This window comes from Pseudorasbora parva, chromosome 10 (assembly GCF_024679245.1).
Source record: "Pseudorasbora parva isolate DD20220531a chromosome 10, ASM2467924v1, whole genome shotgun sequence".
NCBI lineage: Eukaryota > Metazoa > Chordata > Actinopteri > Cypriniformes > Gobionidae > Pseudorasbora > Pseudorasbora parva.
Genome location: NC_090181.1, coordinates 37,396,411 through 37,414,934, shown reverse-complemented (window position 1 = coordinate 37,414,934; position 18,524 = coordinate 37,396,411). Strand labels below are relative to the sequence as shown.

The following is an 18,524-nucleotide window of genomic DNA, read 5'->3' as shown; positions in this document are numbered from 1 at the left end:
GTAAGCTGCCGCCCGATGCGTATGCACGAGGACAGAGCTGATCCAGGGCGTACGAGCCCCCTCGCAGAGCAGACCCCAGTGGAACACGAGTCCTTCCCTGGTCTCCTCTGTCAGGGCGCAGTCGTTACCAGTGCCTCGACACCGGGCCGCTATGCCACCCGAGTCAGGGCCAGTAACACTGCCTCGAGAAAGGCGTGCCGCCACCGATCCCGCCCAGCGCGGCATAGGTGACCACACGCCCCCTGGGTCAGGAGATGTCCACAGCTGTGGTCCGGGAAAGACAACTGGCCTTACTTGGTCGATGTGGGAAGGCTGAGTGAGCCCGCCTCCTCGGCTCGCCCATATCCCAGGCCGGCCTTATCGGCGGCACGGTCAGGGACTGCGCCTAACAGTTCTTGGCTGTCCCCAGAGGCAGACTGGGGCCATCTGCCCCGGCGGCCCGCTGCTGCACCTAAGCGCCGCCGGCACAGTTGCCTCAGCCTCCTCGCCGCCAGGGCGACTTCCTGCGACCCCCTCCCGCGTGGCCACAGCAGCAGCCTTCACCCTGGCCACACCACAGGGCACGCTGCAGGAAGCCGTCCCAGTCCGCGCCAGCCCCGCAGCCTGCTGAAAATAAGGCCAGCGGCGCTCCGGACGCGGACAGCTCTGGGATGGGCAGTTCTTTCATGGGACGGTGGCAGGTCCGCCCCTTCCCCCGGTGGAGGGCCGGGGGAGAATCCTTTGTCCAGCTGCTGGCCCACGGGTCAGCAGCAACCTTTGCAAGAAAGAACTGATTAACCCATCCCTGAGCACCCAGAGAACGGTGACGGGAGTGTGCGCCGCCCCCGGGCCACGCCGCTCTCGTCCCTCTCTGTCGCCAGCCCCCTCTCAGAGCAGACCCCAGTGGAACGCGAGTCCTTCCCTGGTCTCCTCTGTCAGGGCGCAGCTGTTACCGCCGCCCCGACACCGGGCCGCTACGCCACCCGAGTCCGGGCCGGTAACGCTGCCTCGCTGCCCCACCGAGGGTACGCCGGTGCTCCGCGTGACCCCGTTGGTACACTCCCTGGGAGCGTGGCTACAGCTGCCGGGACTGTCCCGCTGGGTCGCACGGACCATCCGGCTCGGCTACGCGATTCAGTTCGCGCGAGCTCCTCCCCGCTTCCGGGGTGTCCGGTACACCATGGTGGGGTCCAATGCCCCAGTCATGCGTGCGGAGATCGCGACCCTACTGGCGAAGGGTGCGGTCGAGCTCGTCCCTCCAGCCGAGATGAAGTCCGGCTTCTACAGCCCTTACTTCATTGTACCAAAGAAATCCGGTGGGTTACGACCGATCCTGGACCTTCGCGTCCTGAACCGATCCCTGTACAGGCTTCCGTTCAGGATGTTGACTGCGAAACGCCTTGTCGAATGCGTTCGTCCATGCGATTGCTTTGCAGCGATCGACCTGAAGGACGCGTACTTCCATGTGTCCGTCCTTCCGCGACACAGACCGTTCCTACTGTTTGCGTTCGAAGGGTGGGCATATCAGTATGCCATACTACCATTCGGGCTAGCTCTGTCCCCTCGCGTCTTCACAAAGATTGTCGAGGCAGCCCTTGCGCCACTCAGGCAACAAGGGGTTCGCATCCTGAACTATCTCGACGACTGGCTCATACTGGGCCACTCTTGGGACCGGGTGTGCGAACACAGAGACCTGGTTCTCCACCATTTAGCTCGTTTGGGCCTTCGGGTCAACTGGGAGAAGAGCAAACTCTGCCCAGTGCAGAGGATCTCTTTTCTCGGTATGGAGATCGACTCGGTCGCCATGTGCGTGCAGCTTACCGGCTTGCGCGCGCAGTCACTGCTGACTTGCCTCAGGCAGATAGAGAGCAAGAGTGCGGTTCCACTGAAACTATTTCAGAGGCTCCTGGGGCATATGGCATCTGCAGCCGCGGTGACGCCGCTCGGATTGCTTCATATGAGACCGCTTCAGCACTGGCTTCGCGATCGAGTCCTGAGATGGGCATGGCAGTCTGGCACGCTCCGGGTCCCAGTGACTCAGGCCTGCAGACAGACACTCACCCAGTGGTCGAACCTCAGCTTTCTACGGGCAGGTGTGCCCTTAGAACGAGTTTCCCGGCATGTTGTTGTGTCAACAGATGCGTCCACCACGGGTTGGGGTGCCATGTGCAATGGACATGCAGCCGCCGGCTCTTGGTCAGAGAGCCAGAGCCGCCGGCATATCAATTGCCTCGAGTTGCTGGCAGTTCGGTTCGCCTTGCACCGCTTCCTAGCATTGTTGAAGGGCCAACACGTTCTGGTCAGATCAGACAACACGGCCGTAGTAGCGTACATCAACCACCAGGGCGGTCTACGCTCCCGCCGCATGTCTCAACTCGCCCGCCATCTCATCTTATGGAGTCAGAAGCACCTGAGGTCCCTTCGTGCTGTCCATATCCCGGGGATCCTGAACCGTGCAGCCGACGAGCTCTCACGGGTTCAGCCTATCCCTGGGGAGTGGAGACTCCATCCCCAGTCGGTCCAGCTGATCTGGGATCAGTTCGGGGACGCACAGGTAGATCTGTTTGCCTCCCACGACTCGTCCCATTGCAGCCTGTACTTTTCCCTGACCGAGGGCACGCTCGGCACGGACGCACTGGTGCACAGCTGGCCGCAGGGCCTACGCAAGTTTGCGTTCCCCCAGTGAGCCTTCTTGCACGTGTTCTGTGCAAGGTCAGGGAGGACAAGGAGCAGGTCATCTTGGTCGCCCCGTACTGGCACTTGGAACCTCCACGTCTGGCTCCTGGACGGGACGCGGCAGGTTTGAGTACCCTACCACCTCCGGTGGTGGCTACCATCACTTCCACTCGGGCCGAGTCCACGAGACGGGCCTATGCGTTGAAGTGGAACCTCTTCGTCAAGTGGTGCTCTTCTCGCCAAGAAGACCCCTGGAAGTGCCCGATCGGGTCTGTGCTCTCTTTCCTCCAGGAAGGGTTGGACCGAAGGCTGTCTCCATCCACCCTGAAGGTTTATGTGGCCGCTATTGCCGCCTACCATGACCTCTTGGACGGGAAAACGGTAAGTAAGCACGACCTGGTCATCAGGTTCCTGAGGGGTGCGAGGAGACTACATCCTCCTCGTGCTCCTCTCGTACCCTCTTGGGACCTCTCAGTAGTTCTAAGTGCTCTGCAGAGGGCCCCATTTGAGCCTTGCGGTCAGTAGATGTTAAGTTCTTGTCTATGAAGACAGCGCTCCTGACCGCATTGGCCTCCATCAAGAGGGTAGGGGACCTGCAGGCATTTTCGGTTGACGAAGCGTGCCTGGAATTCGGGCCGGCTGACTCTCACGTGATCCTGAGACCCCGGCCTGGATATGTGCCCAAGGTTCCCACCACTCCGTTTAGAGACCAGGTGGTGAACCTGCAAGCGCTGCCTTTGGAGGAGGCAGACCCAGCCTTGGCATTGCTCTGTCCAGTACGCGCCCTTCGCGCTTACGTAGACAGGACACAGTGTTTCAGGACCTCAGACCAGCTCTTTGTCTGTGATGGTTGGAAGCTGAAAGGGAAGGCTCTCTCAAAGCAAAGGCTGTCTCACTGGATAGTGGACACCATTGTTTTGGCTTACCAGCAGCAGGGACGCCCATGTCCCCTTGGGGTCAGGGCCCATTCCACCCGGAGTGTGGCCTCCTCTTGGGCTTTAGCACATGGCGCTCCGCTGACAGACATCTGCAGAGCTGCAGACTGGGCGACACCAAACACATTCACCAGGTTTTATAACCTCCGAGTGGAGCCTGTATCCGACTATGTACTCGCCTCTACAAGTGGCCGGTAATGGATTGGCTCAGGTGTCTTCGCTTGCTCGCCATTCCACTCCATGGACTGGATACGTGCGATATTCTTCTCAGGTGAGTTCCCAGAGAGCCCTGAGCTCCTCCAGCACTGACGACGCCGACACCAGTAAGTCTGCCCTTAGCCCAGACACTCGTGTCTGGCCAGGTGCCCCATGTGCATGGTTCCCCTCCGGCGACCCCCACATGTGTATTTCCACCGTAAGCCTTCCTGAGCTGGTGTATTCCCTTGGCAACCTTGCCACCCCCTGGGGTTAAAAATCCACCTGCGGCTGGTACCCCAGTGATCTTCCGTATGCAGCCCCCCGGGGTCATACGTGTATTCCTAAGTCCTCCCTACGGGCAGGCATCTTGGCGCATATCTCCTCCTGGAATATGCCTCCCAGTGTACCTTGGTATTCCTGCGTTAAGTAGAGGCCTTTGACCGTCCTAACTGGAATCAGGGTTCTCACGCTTGCGCAGGGCACTGGAAGACAGCCGAGTGGCGTTATTGCATTGGGACCCCCATTCGTCAGTAACGTCCCGCTGCCACTTCCGCTGTACCGCTGGAACGGCCGAGAGTTTAGTCTTGGCTCCTCAGCAGGTAACATAATGCGATTCATGCCAGCTACTTCCTTATATACCCAGGTGGGTAGGCGGAGTTACGCATGCAAATTTCGCATGCCCATGGCATTGGCACTGCCATTGGGCGCTTTCTAAGATCTCGAAGATGATTGGCTTCTAGGCGAAACCCCCATTCGTCAGTCACTGATGTTACGTCTCCGTTCCCTCCTCAGGGAACGAGGGTTACATACGTAACCGAGACGTTTTCTTCTTTCTTTGTTTTCTGATGGATCGCAACAAAACTTACCTCACCGCCACCAACCAATAGCTATACACAGGTTACTCAATAAACCAATCAAAATCCTCTGGAAGTTTGTACAGCCCACTTGCTGCTAAAGCTCCACCCACTTGCTGCTGACCCACCCTTTTGCAGCTGGCTCCGACCTCCGTTTATACCCAACTCCACAGAAGTGCCCGGAAAAATGTTCTGCCTCCTGCATGGTGCTGCGGCGATCCCCATCGTCTGAATTGTCATGAAGACCCATCATCTGGTCTGCAGCTGTCAAAGCTCGACGACATTATCAGGACACTGCCGCTGGGAGAAATTTAAAACATGGAGTGGACCACAGTGTGCTGCGGAGCTAACAGAGACTTCCACCATCAGCTCTGTTTCTGTTCACCATCAGCTCTGTTTCTGTTCTGTTTTCTGTGTTGGTTGATTGTTTCTAGTATTCTATATTTTTACATGTTTTTCATTTTTTGTTATTTTTTCCCCTTTGTTGCACTTTGAGATTCTTCAGAATGAAAAGTGCATTATAAATAAAATATATTATTATTATTGTTATTATTATTGTTATTATTATTATTCTATTTATCCTCATTAGTCATTTAGGTCAACATTGGATCATTCAGAGATCCTCACTGAACTTCTGGAGAGAGTTTGCTGCACTGAAAGTAAAGGGCTGAATAATTTCAAGCCCAATTTTTCAGTTTTTGATTTGTTAAAAAAGTTTGAAATATCCAATACATTTCATTCCACTTCATGATTGTGTACCACTTGTTGTTGATTCTTCACAAAAAATTACAGTTTTATATCTTTATGTTTGAAGCCTGAAATATGGCAAAAGGTTGCAAAGTTCAAGGGGGCCTAATACTTTCACAAGGCACTGTAATAAAACATAAACAAAACTCAGCATAAATTCTAGGCCTGGTCCCCTCTCGTCTTACACTGTCATCGCTCCTCCTTTAATGTTTCCGTCACTCCGCTGTGAGACGAGATGGGTGTGGTGCGCAGCTAGGAAATCATTAGCACTCGTCACCGGCCCACTCTCATGGTCCCTCATCTCGCTGCTTTCCATAGGAATATTTAAGCAAAGATTGCTAACTACAGTGCATCCTGAAAATATTCACAGCTCTTCACTTTTTCCACATTTTTACAACCTTATTCCAAAATGGATTAAATTCCTTGTTTTCCTCAAAATTCTACAAAAAGTACCCCATAATGACAATGTGAAAGAAGGTTGTTTGAAATATTTGCAAATGGATTAAAAATTAAAAAAAAAAAAAAAATCACAATCACAATCACAATGTACATAGGTATTCACAGCCTTCACTCAATACTCCTTTTCATTGCTATCCTATCCTTTTATTTGTTATCCTGGCCGGAAAAAGGATGCATCTGAGCTCAATTTTGAGTGTCATGTCAAAGGCTTTGAATATATATATATATATATATATATATATATATATATATATATATATATATATATATATATATATATATGGCTCATTGGAAATATGTTACTCTGCCTACATTTTTGCAACACCCTAATTATGTACCTCCGGGTACGTTTACCTGCACTTTTTGGGTGAAACGTCCACCGGAGGCGCTAAGTGGTAATATTTTTTCTCCATTCCCAGACTGATCTCATGAAATGGCGTATATATGACATGCCAATTAGTATGCCATTTTGGCGTGCTATCAAGACGCATAATCGTTTTTTTAGCGTGTTTAGCAACGCCGTTTTATTCTTTCCCCCTACCCCTAAACCTACCCATCACACACACACCCACACACACAGCCCCTAAACCTACCCATCACAAGAAACATTCTGCATTTTTACATTTTCAAAAAACAATTTAGTATGTTTATAAATCCATTTACCTTGTGGACACACACACATATTCAGACACATTTTGAACGTGTAACTCAAACCCTTCCCTAAACCTACCCATTTGAGTATTATAAAAAACAGGATATAACAGGCAGATACGACTGCATACATAATTTATTCAGAAAGTACAAATATTCTAAGTGTTCTGAGGCCAAACGATTGATTTAATAATAATAATAATAATAATAATAATAATAATAATAATAATAATAATATATTTTATTTGTAAAGCCCTTTTCATAGTTAAAAACAATCCCAAAGTGCTGATTTGTGTGAAGAAAATCCCCAAAAGCGATCAATAACGTCGAATCCATCCGCCAAAGATTACAATAAATTTCAAATATTGCCTAAGAAATGTCACGTCAGCTTTCACAGCATTGGCTGTCGTATGTCTCGTGACCAATTGCGTCATTACGTCAGCTTTGATTGTAAAATGCCAATGGCTCTCGTGTGTCTTGTGACTGATTGCGTCATTCAACTTGTGTGTATCATTTGAATCAGAAATATGAAAGAACGAGTGCGTGTGTGTTCTGTTCGCAAAGGAGCGCGATCATCATTTCAACGACTAAAACATTAAGATCAACTCTGTTCTTCACATGAAGATATCGTATGACTTCAGAAGACTTGGAATGCAACATGAGTTAATACTTTTATACAGTTTTTTGGTCAGTTTTTGCAATAAATACATGTGACTGTACATTTATTTGCCTGTTACTGTTACGTGTTTGTTGAGAGTTGGTAGGTTTAGGGTAGGAGTGGAGTTAGTTACCAATATTCATTCTGTGAGATCAGTCATTGTGTAATGTTGCGCATCTGGAATGGAGAAAAAATATTAGGCTACCACTTAGCGCCTCCGGTGAACGTTTTACCCCAAAAGTGCAGGTAAATGTACCTGGAAGTACATAATTAGGGTGTTGCAAAAATGTAGGCAGAGTAACGTATTTCCATGAGCCTGGTTTGATATATATATATATAAGGCTATATATATATTTGGTATATATATATATATATATATATATATATATATATATTCAAAATTAATTAAAGGGGGGGGGGTGAAACACTCAGTTTCAGTCAATCTCATGTCAATCTTGAGTATCTATAGAGTAGTATTGCATCCTTCATATCTCCGAAAAGTCTTTAGTTTTATCATATTTATAAAAGAAATATGGGCTGTACCGAGTCTTTCCGGAAAAAACCGAGCGCCTGGAGGCGTATCGTGTGGGCGGAGCTAAAGAATGACGAATGTGCACAAAGCGGACGTCCTCAAGCGTGGAGAAACCCATGCTATCTCAGCTAATACAGATAATGATCCACAATCAAATCTGAGGCTGAAATAAATTGAACAGGAGAAACGGCAACATCAGGATGTCCGTCTCTGTGGTATGTACTGTATTTAGGGGCCTTTGTGTGTCTTTACGCGCAGTTTATGAGGACATGATTCGGTTTATGGACTATTGTATGTGACTAGACCTTAGAGGTAGCAAGCAAAACAGTTTTGCACGTCAGAGTCAGACTAGTGTTATACAGAACAACAATGGAGTAACCGTTAGCGGATTTGAATGACGAAGCACGCGATCGTATCATTTACTGATGTTTACTCATGCGACGGTAGCCAATAGCAGAGACATTTGAAGTTGATTTACTCACCGGCTGCTTCCAAAGCAGGACCGAATCTTTATCGCTGGGACCGCTCTGTCAAAAACACACTTATTTGGTATGATTTGGTGAAGTCCTGTGACAGCAGTGACCGTGGAAATCCACTTTGCGACGCGACTGAAGCAATGCCTTGAAGCTTCCCGTCATTTCTGCGTTCAAATCGGTTCAAATGCAGCGCTGCCTTCCCGGAATGCTGTGCTGAAGCGTTGAAGTCGCTCGACGTCACCCATAGGAATAAAGTGGAGCGCGGCGCGTCATAAGTGTTCACGGACGACTGGATCTGCACCTGAGAGACTGTTTACAGCGTGCATTTCCTCTCTCTCCCTCTAGTTATGCGCGCGCACCCTTCCGGGAGAAGAGCCCGTACAGCCCATACAAGGACCTTCCGCTCTATTTAACGTCAAGTAGACCCATACTCGAAAAAAACTCGACGAAACTTGTGAGAAACCGGAAGGAGTATTTTTAACACAGAAATACTCCATCAAACGTCCAACATTAGTTTTTGAAACTTTGTCTATGTTTAGGATGGGAATCCAAGTCTTTAAAGGTGTAAAAAGCTCAGTATGCATGAAACAGCATTTCACCCCCCCTTTAAAAACCCATAAAAACAATTACATATTACTTAATCAATCAGGTAATAGTCATGTGCCCCAGCAAGTAAAGTTGTAACACAATGATACCTTTGTAAATCATTAGCTAATGATTAATTAAAGCAGACAACTGGAAGTTGAAATGCATGGCTTTAACCCGTTGTGGTTAAATTATTAGTTAACCCCTTAAGTGTCACCCCCCTTTTTGAAAATATACATGAAAATTCACTATCCAAACTTAAATGGTTGCAATTCAAGAATGCTTTGGAATATAGACATAAGTTTGGTCTCATTTTAAAGAAGACAGTCAGCAGAGTATTGCTCAAGTGAAATCATTTCAAAAAATTTAAGTTTAAAAAAGTTATGGAAGTTTAAATGTACTGTAAATCAAAAATACTGTACTAGATATTTAATATTTAATATAAAATATATATGTTACAAAATAATGTGGACTCTAAAATTACTATCAAATCAAAGCCATATGTCTAATTAATTTGTGTTCCAAATTTGAAGTTGATATCACAAAAATTGAAGTTCCCATGAGATTTTGTTTAGGCGTTGTACCACAAATAGCCACCGGGTGTCATTGAAATTCCATTGATTTTTTAAAATGCAATTTCCTGTGTCAAATGTATATATTTTTGTGTAAATATCACAAAACAGTTTGCAGATATAGAACCGTGAGACTAAGACCTTTCCGACGATATGCGTTTTGTCAAGATTAGAAAAGGTTTTTATTATAAATTAAATAAATATGTTAAATAAATATGAAACATGACAACGCCACTTGGGGAGGAGCCCGCTAGAATAATTTAGAGCACCGTTTCCATGGTAACGCAAGGTCCGATTTCAAATCGGTTTGCACAGGATGAATCTTGAGTTCGTAAGCTTTCGAATGATATATAGTTTGTCAACATTAGATAAGGATAAATATAGCACTGCATGAAAAGTGGGATTTTCGTCCCCGTAAACGGCCGGAAATCTCCCTGATTTTCGACAATTAACGTCAGTTTACAGCCTGTGCACGTCGCGTTCGTCTGTGCCACATATTGACGGAAACGAACCATGACGTATGTGGAGCTTGCGGAGGCATGCTGGCGCCGGCGCTAATGGCTCTAATTAGCATATGAATAGCAGCTCTGGGTGGCGCCTTGCTTGAATTTCCTCACTCAGTATTGGTTGAAACTACTACATTGAAACAAGAAATATCACTCGTGATTGGTTGGCAGATCTGTTACTATTGGTCAACCTGGGTAATAAATTAATAAATTTAAACCCCCAAATTATAATAATTTTACACATATAAAATTATGATTTGCATATTATTTTTTAATTGTATATATTCATATTCATGTGATATGCTATTATGTTTTATATTCATGTCATTGTTATCCTATGGATTACGCTATTATAACCATCAAGGACATTCATTTATTGAGGAAAGGAAAATATGCCAGGGACGTGCAGTTTATTCAAAGAAAGAGCTTTATTAGAACAAACACACAACCAAATGCAAAACGTTTGAGATCTGCCCACACAACAATAGGAAGCTCACGAGAAGCCCAAAATCCTACAGCACCATGAAGTCTCTGTTTTCCGCTTCAGAGCTGTAGGTGACTAGCGCCATTCTGTCTGTTTTAAGTCCATTTTTCAGACGTCTGTCGTGCGTTGCCCTGTACTTTGGAATCGCCTCTAATCTCGATTGCAGCGTGGCACAGAGCTCGGCGAGCTCCTGGCTGGTCAAACAGTCCATCCAAACACAGCGCGAACGATGCCGTCTTCCTCATCAGGTCTATGGTAGCGCACTTCCAAAGGCCCACCTCATCCTCAGCTAACACACGCTTTCTTGCTTGTAGCAGCTGTAAAAACAAACAAAGACAATCAGTATTGCGCGATGTACTGCCTAAAATGCACCTGAAAAATAGTCACACTGACCAAAAACGGATCTAATCTAATAAATCTTACCCTCTTCTCAATCGACTCCGCGCTGAACTCTTCACAGCTTCTGCGTGCGATGCAAGAACTGGATGTTTGTACCTCCTGCGTAATGTCTCTATGTCTTACATGCAGCTGGAAAACAATTAAATGAGTGTTATGACGAAGTTGTGAAGACGGCGTACTGCTTCCTGTAAAATGACCAGAAAAAGAAAACACTTTTATAAAGCAACTTACATTTGTTCTTTTACAAGGCTAATTTGAGCTTGTGCTACTTAAAAAGCTTTGCTTTAGGTTACTTTAGCTTAGATAACAGTCTTACCGCAATCTTAGGACTAGTCTTCTCTTAGGCACTCGTCTTCTCTTCTTAAAGTTAGTATCTTCCACACAGTTTTTCGACTCCAAAGCAAGCAACCTATCATCTATGGACAGCAACCTGGAGATTACTAAAGTGAACTGCTCGTTAAAATCGGCAGCAAACTGAGCAAGCTGACGAGATAGCCCAATGATTGCATTCAGCTGTGTCTTCCCGCCGGTGTTACGGATCAACTGGGGATCATGTTATCTGGGGACGGGCGCGTGCACGTAGCTAGTTTTACCTGGATTTACAGCAGATGTTAGACGAGGACAGATTCGTCACAGCGGATTTTCCACTGAACAGATTTAAAACGCTTTCCACATTATTGTAAATGTTTGCATAATATCAGGCTCTGTGTTTTCCTCTGTCGCTACTTTGCTGTATGTTTCAAACGCAGTTTAAGGGAATTTTTAATGTGGTTTCATTTCACAACACAGACCACGCCCACATTTTGTTACATTCGTTTCAATGAAAGTCGTATCCAATGACAATTACATTCAATAAATTACATTGTGCCGTATTAGTATCGGAATTTTTATTTTATTTTTAATAACTATTGTTTTTGTAATTTGCTTAGGGTATTTTTTAAATTATATATATATATATATATATATATATATATATATATATATATATATATATATATATATATATATATATATATATATATATATATATATCCTAACTAAAATAACTCATAGCCTGTCATATTACCTTTCTCATATTAGCCTATTATATTGCCCACCCCTTGCCCACCTGCACATCCCAGCTGATATACAAGATTTGGGGGGACATTCTGCATTTGAAAGTTTGAAAGGGTTTTAAATCTTCTAAATAAAGTAAAATGGTTCAAAATCAAGTAATTTATATATGCCAAAGTCAACTTTAAACATATACAATGTAATTTCCAAACAGCAAAATTGTGGCCAGTGAAAATGCTGAGTGGCTAGTAACTTTGGAAAACCACTAGCCACAGTGGCCGGTGAGCAAAAAAGTTAATGTCAACCCCTGTATATATATATATATATATATATATATAGTGCCGTTATGTATATGTATATATATGTATATGTATATATATATATATATATGTATATATATATATATATGTATATATATATATGTATATATATATGTATATATATATATATATATATATATATATATATATATATATATATATATATATATATATATATATATATAGTGCCGTTAAAATTAATTTGCGTTAACACGTTAATTTTGACAGGCAATGATATATGATATATAAAGTTTGCTGATGTATGACGCCGCTTATTAGCAGGAGACCGCAATGATTGGTAAAAGTTGCGGTGATTGGTCAAAATTGCGAGTCGCACTGAATTCACGGGGACTGATTGCAAATGACACACAATAAATAATCTAGAATACTTTCATCAAATATATAAATTCAAGCTTAAGTTTAAGATTTTACAATTAGGCTATACTGAGCCTGATCTATCTAAGAGATTTTTTTAGAAGGAAGTTAATACCTTTTAGAAAAATGTCACATGGGTTAAAACTCCTGCTACCCTGATTTGCATTTGTATAGCTCACAGCATGTTCATTTACATGTTAAAGCCTCCCCTGGAGTTAAGGGAAGGGGGGTCTTGGGGGGGACAACTGCCAAGCAAGGCCCACGTCAATTTCTGACAATTCACGGCAGTTTTCGGTGTCACCTGCAAACTGCCGTGTACAGTCGTAAACCTGATCTTCCACGACAATCTACAGTGCCGCTTACTGACGAAAATCCCACTTTTCATGCAGTGTAGGATATATTGTTTTAAACATGCAGTGGCAAATGGGCCCACCGGTGGGCCAGTGACACTTAAGGGGTTAATATAATATGTTATTACATTAATTAATACATTATGAAATATTTAACTAATAACAATTTAATGATTACTTAATCTATTAATAATGTAGAATCTTTTAGTTGCTGTTGCAGTAATCATTAATAAATAGGTTAGTTCACCATTAGCAATACATTAACTCATCATTATCTGTGCATTAGTTAAGCATGAATTAATGCATATAAGGTCATTTGTAGGGTTGGGCATCGAGAACCGGTTCAAAACTTGGAACCGTTTAAAAAATAACGATTCCATTGGAATCGTTTAGAAAATTTGTTTGCGGTTCCGATCATCGGTTCCAAACGCACAAGTTTTGGTTACCATGGCCACCTGATTTCCGGTGCTTGCGCGCCCGCTTGTGCTTTTAGCCATGGAAGCCCGGTCTGAAGTATGGATTTATTTCACTTTTAAAAAGCCTGTGTCGGCACAGTGCAACTAGTGTTGTCAAAAATATCGATACTGAAATATCTGAAAAGACGATAGCCTGCTCAGTTTCTACAGTATCGATCCCAGCCCTGCTCTCCTCTCCTCTCCTTCTCTGACCGACAGCGAGTTGACGCGCAGCCACATATTCTCACTCAGCCCGGTTAACCCTCTGAACATGACGGACGCGCGTTCTGCTGGACTTTTCCTTACGACAGCGTGTTAGTGTTAGTGTGTGTGATCGGTCTGAATTTCGCGCGGGATTGCACATAATTCTATGAATCCCTCAGATTTCAAGCTCACATCTGAAGCGCACACACACACATACTGTAATAAAGCCCCCTCTGACATACAAGTGCAAATATTTGCTTCTTTTTCCAGCTTATTATTGGTCAAATACAATCAACCAAATTCTCAGTGCACATTTTGAAGAGTATTAATGTAAACAGTCGTATACAATTCAGGAAGAAATTAAGAACGAGTAACCGGAACAGTGTTGAGGATCCATGAGTGCGGCAGTTCTTAAAGGGACAGCAGTCATTTGTTATTCAAAGTCAAACTACAAAAAGATAAACGATCACACTGCTCTTGACTGATCAACGTGTGTAACTTTAATGGTTTTATATGAAACTATTTAATTTTTTTGCAAAAAACATTATCCAATGTTATTTTAAATTTAATTAGCCACTTTGCGTTTTTAATTCAGTTTCTTACCTGAATGTTAGACCTACCTGAAAAAATAAAGCAGTCTATTTCATTTATATATTTTATTCTATTTTATTTATTTGTGCTATTTTTTGTAATATATTTGTTTTTGTTCTTATTTTATTACTGTTTAGTCGTCTTTTTAAATGCAATTTACCATTCGAAATCAAGCTTACTTGTGCTGTGTGTAAGCTATTGCAACACAATTACCCTGTTGTAAAAAATATATTGAGTTAGCAAATATTTGTGAGAGAATTTTAATAGTAATTGATCAATGTTTATATAGGAGAAAAAGCTTAAAAACTTTATCATATAAAGTGATCTCTTCAGAAGAACTTTTTGATTGCCTAGACTTTCAAAAGACAATTTCAATTTTCAATACCACGGGGGGAAAAACGCTGCATATACTGTCAATTTAGACATTATGTATGTATATATATATATATATATATATATATATATATATATATATATATATATATATATATATATATATATTTATATATATATAATGTCTAAATTTAGACATTATGTATATATATATATATATATATATATATATATATATATATATATATATATATATATATATATATATATATATATATATATATATATATATAATGTCTAAATTGACAGTATATGCAGCGTTTTTCCCCCCGTGGTATTGAAAATTGAAAATTGAATATCGATGTGACATGTTTTGACTCCACCCCTCAAAGAATCGGAATCGAGAAACGAAAAGAACCGGAATCGAAAGTAAGAATCGGAATCGGAATCAGAATCGTTCAAATCAAAACGATGCCCAACCCTAGTCATTTGTATTGTAAAGTGTTAACCATATCTTTCTTTATTCATCAGGATCCCAGTGCAGAGGACACAGAAAGCAGCCTAAGTCACGTCACCCCTCTCAGCTGCATGTTAACCAGGTGACAATGCTGTTGTGTACATGTGTGTGTGTGTGTGTGTGTGTATGTATGTGTGTGTGTGTGTGTGTGTGTGTGTGTGTGTGTGTGTGTGTGTGTGTGTGTGTGTGTGTGTATGTGTGTGTGTGTGTGTGTGTGTGTGTGTGTGTGTGTGTGTGTGTGTGTGTGTGTGCGTGTGTGTGTGTGTGTGTGTGTGAAAAAAACAGGACAATATGTAATGAAATGTGATGTTTTCATAGCATTGAATGTTTTATAATTATTGCAGCCAGGGTCGTTGGACTTGGGGTAAAACCAGTACTGATTACCACCCTAATAGGCTGTGGGCCAGACCCCGAAATTGTGAATTTCACTGATCCCTGCCAAGTAATTTGTTTACAGATGGCATGTAAAAAGTATTGTAAGCATTGTAAGCATTGTTTCCAACATTGATTTGTGCATATTTGATGAAGATATCAATTTAGACTCTTATATTTTTAAACAGGAAAATCTGTAGGACTACTAAATTATAGCGTTTAGAAAATGTATACAAATTGCCCATCTCCTTGACGACCAGCATAGTTGATACCTTATAACATTGCTCTCTTGATAACGAAATTATCAATATTTATTATATTTATTTTTATATGCTATTAAAATAGGCTTTATATACTTTTTTTTGTCTACATTGTGCACTTACCGCTAGAAGACCTCTAACGTTTTTGATCACCAATGGGATCGGCTTTTGTCACCTAATTTATTAACATAGACTGCATAACAACAAAGCGGGGTGCGATTGACAGCCAGTATGCAACAATATGAAGGGTATGTATGTGTGTATTGTAGTTGTAGTTGGTTAAAAAATGTATGTTAAATACACCTCTCACTACCAGTGAATCTTAATTACATTATGTGATTTTTAATTAAGGTATATTTTTGAACACTTTGTATCTTAAAATGGGTATTGAAAAGCTGGGAATTTAACAATGGCAAAAAGCATAGATTAAAAATAGCATTACAGTGAATAGTGTAAATTTGACAATGAATTCAACACAAAAGTCATTGCTTTTTAGTAATGTTTTATTTGAAACAAAGACATTACATAGTATTCTTCCAAATCTAAACAGTGAGACAGTACTAGATTATAAGTAACCACCCACAGAAATCTTTGGAGAGATATTGTCACAAACTTGGCCTCTGTGGCTCCCTCCGATCGCCACCAGAGGGCTCCTTCACCCGAGTATTAGCCTTTCCTGCACTACATTTCCCATAACCCCCAACCTGGACTGATTACACTCACACCTGCCTCTCATCACCCAGAATATTTAAGCTTCACTCTTGCACACACTCATTGCAAAGTCTTGTTTTGCCACGGCTGACATTTTTGAGCGGTTCAGCTGTGATCGGTTTTCCTGTGTTTGACCTTGGACTGTTTTATACCCTCGAGTTTGTCTTGCTGCCTGCCCTGTGACCTACCTGCCTGTTTCCTGAATTACTCTGTCTCGTCTGCTGCCTGCCCTGACCCCTTGCCTGCCCTCGTTTACGACTCTTCTTTGCCTTGACTACTATTGTTGCTGTTGTTGACCCCTGCCTGAACGACTACGTTTGTTTATAATAAAGCTGCAAATGGATTCGACCGAGTCTGCTGCCTCGTTACAGATATCTTCCTCCAAAGAAGGACTCCCTTACCTTCACATTCAGCGAGCAAACTACCAGGCTGCTATACAAAGGTACAGAACCTAGCAACAGAAATAAATAACTAATTAGTAGTGTAAGAACAAGTGATACAACAAATTCTAATGTTACCCAGGGATGGGCAAAAATACATAAAAATGTATTTTGAAATAAGATACAGTATTGTTCAAAATAATAGCAGTACAATGTGACTAACCAGAATAATCAAGGTTTTTCGTATATTTTTTTATTGCTACGTGGCAAACAAGTTACCAGTAGGTTCAGTAGATTCTCAGAAAACAAATGAGACCCAGCATTCATGATATGCACACTCTTAAGGCTGTGCAATTGGGCAATTAGTTGAAAGGGGTGTGTTCAAAAAAATAGCAGTGTGGCATTCAATCACTGAGGTCATCAATTTTGTGAAGAAACAGGTGTGAATCAGGTGGCCCCTATTTAAGGATGAAGCCAACACTTGTTGAACATGCATTTGAAAGCTGAGGAAAATGGGTCGTTCAAGACATTGTTCAGAAGAACAGCGTACTTTGATTAAAAAGTTGATTAGAGAGGGGAAAACCTATAAAGAGGTGCAAAAAATGATAGGCTGTTCAGCTAAAATGATCTCCAATGCCTTAAAATGGAGAGCAAAACCAGAGAGACGTGGAAGAAAATGGAAGACAACCATCAAAATGGATAGAAGAATAACCAGAATGGCAAAGGCTCAGCCAATGATCAACTCCAGGATGATCAAAGACAGTCTGGAGTTACCTGTAAGTACTGTGACAGTTAGAAGACGTCTGTGTGAAGCTAATCTATTTTCAAGAATCCCCCGCAAAGTCCCTCTGTTAAAAAAAAGGCATGTGCAGAAGAGGTTACAATTTGCCAAAGAGCACATCAACTGGCCTAAAGAGAAATGGAGGAACATTTTGTGGACTGATGAGAGTAAAATTTTTCTTTTTGGGTCCAAGGGCCACAGGCAGTTTGTGAGACTACCCTCAAACTCTGAATTCAAGCCACAGTACACAGTGAAGACAGTGAAGCATGGAGGTGCAAGCATCATGATATGGGCATGTTTCTCCTACTATGGTGTTGGGCCTATTTATCGCATACCAGGGATCATGGATCAGTTTGCATATGTTAAAATACTTGAAGAGGTCATGTTGCCCTATGCTGAAGAGGACATGCCCTTGAAACGGTTGTTTCAACAAGACAAATTGACCCAAAACACACTAGTAAACGGGCAAAGTCTTGGTTCCAAACCAACAAAATTAATGTTATGGAGTGGCCAGCCCAATCTCCAGACCTTAATCCAATTGAGAACTTGTGGGGTGATATCAAAAATGCTGTTTCTGAAGCAAAACCAAGAAATGTGAATGAATTGTGGAATGTTGTTAAAGAATCATGGAGTGGAATAACAGCTGAGAGGTGCCACAAGTTGGTTGACTCCATGCCACACAGATGTCAAGCAGTTTTAAAAAACTGTGGTCATACAACTAAATATTAGTTTAGTGATTTACAGGATTGCTAAATCCCAGAAAAAAAATGTTTGTACAAAATAGTTTTGAGTTTGTACAGTCAAAGGTAGACACTGCTATTTTTTTGAACACACCCCTTTCAACTAATTGCCCAATTGCACAGCCTTAAGAGCGTGCATATCATAAATGCTGGGTCTCATTTGTTTTCTGAGAATCTACTGAACCTACTGGTAACTTGTTTGCCACGTAGCAATAAAAAATATACTAAAAACCTTGATTATTCTGGTTAGTCACATTGTACTGCTATTATTTTGAACAAGACTGTACAAGCCCGCGAATAAGGGGCATATAAAATATGCTGTAACTGTCAAAAATGTCAGGTTAAATCGACTGAAGCAATGCTCACCCGAG

The 18,524-nt window shown here is 42.7% G+C and overlaps 1 protein-coding gene across 1 annotated transcript in view; it reads left to right on the top strand.

Moving 5' to 3' along the window:
- Positions 1-18,524, top strand: part of kif6 (kinesin family member 6) — a 340,398-nt gene that overhangs the window by 258,795 nt on the left and 63,079 nt on the right. Inside the window, exon 19 of the mRNA XM_067456029.1 lies at positions 14,924-14,991. Coding sequence (XP_067312130.1) covers positions 14,924-14,991 — 68 coding nt within the window. The remainder of the gene's footprint in view (positions 1-14,923; positions 14,992-18,524) is intronic.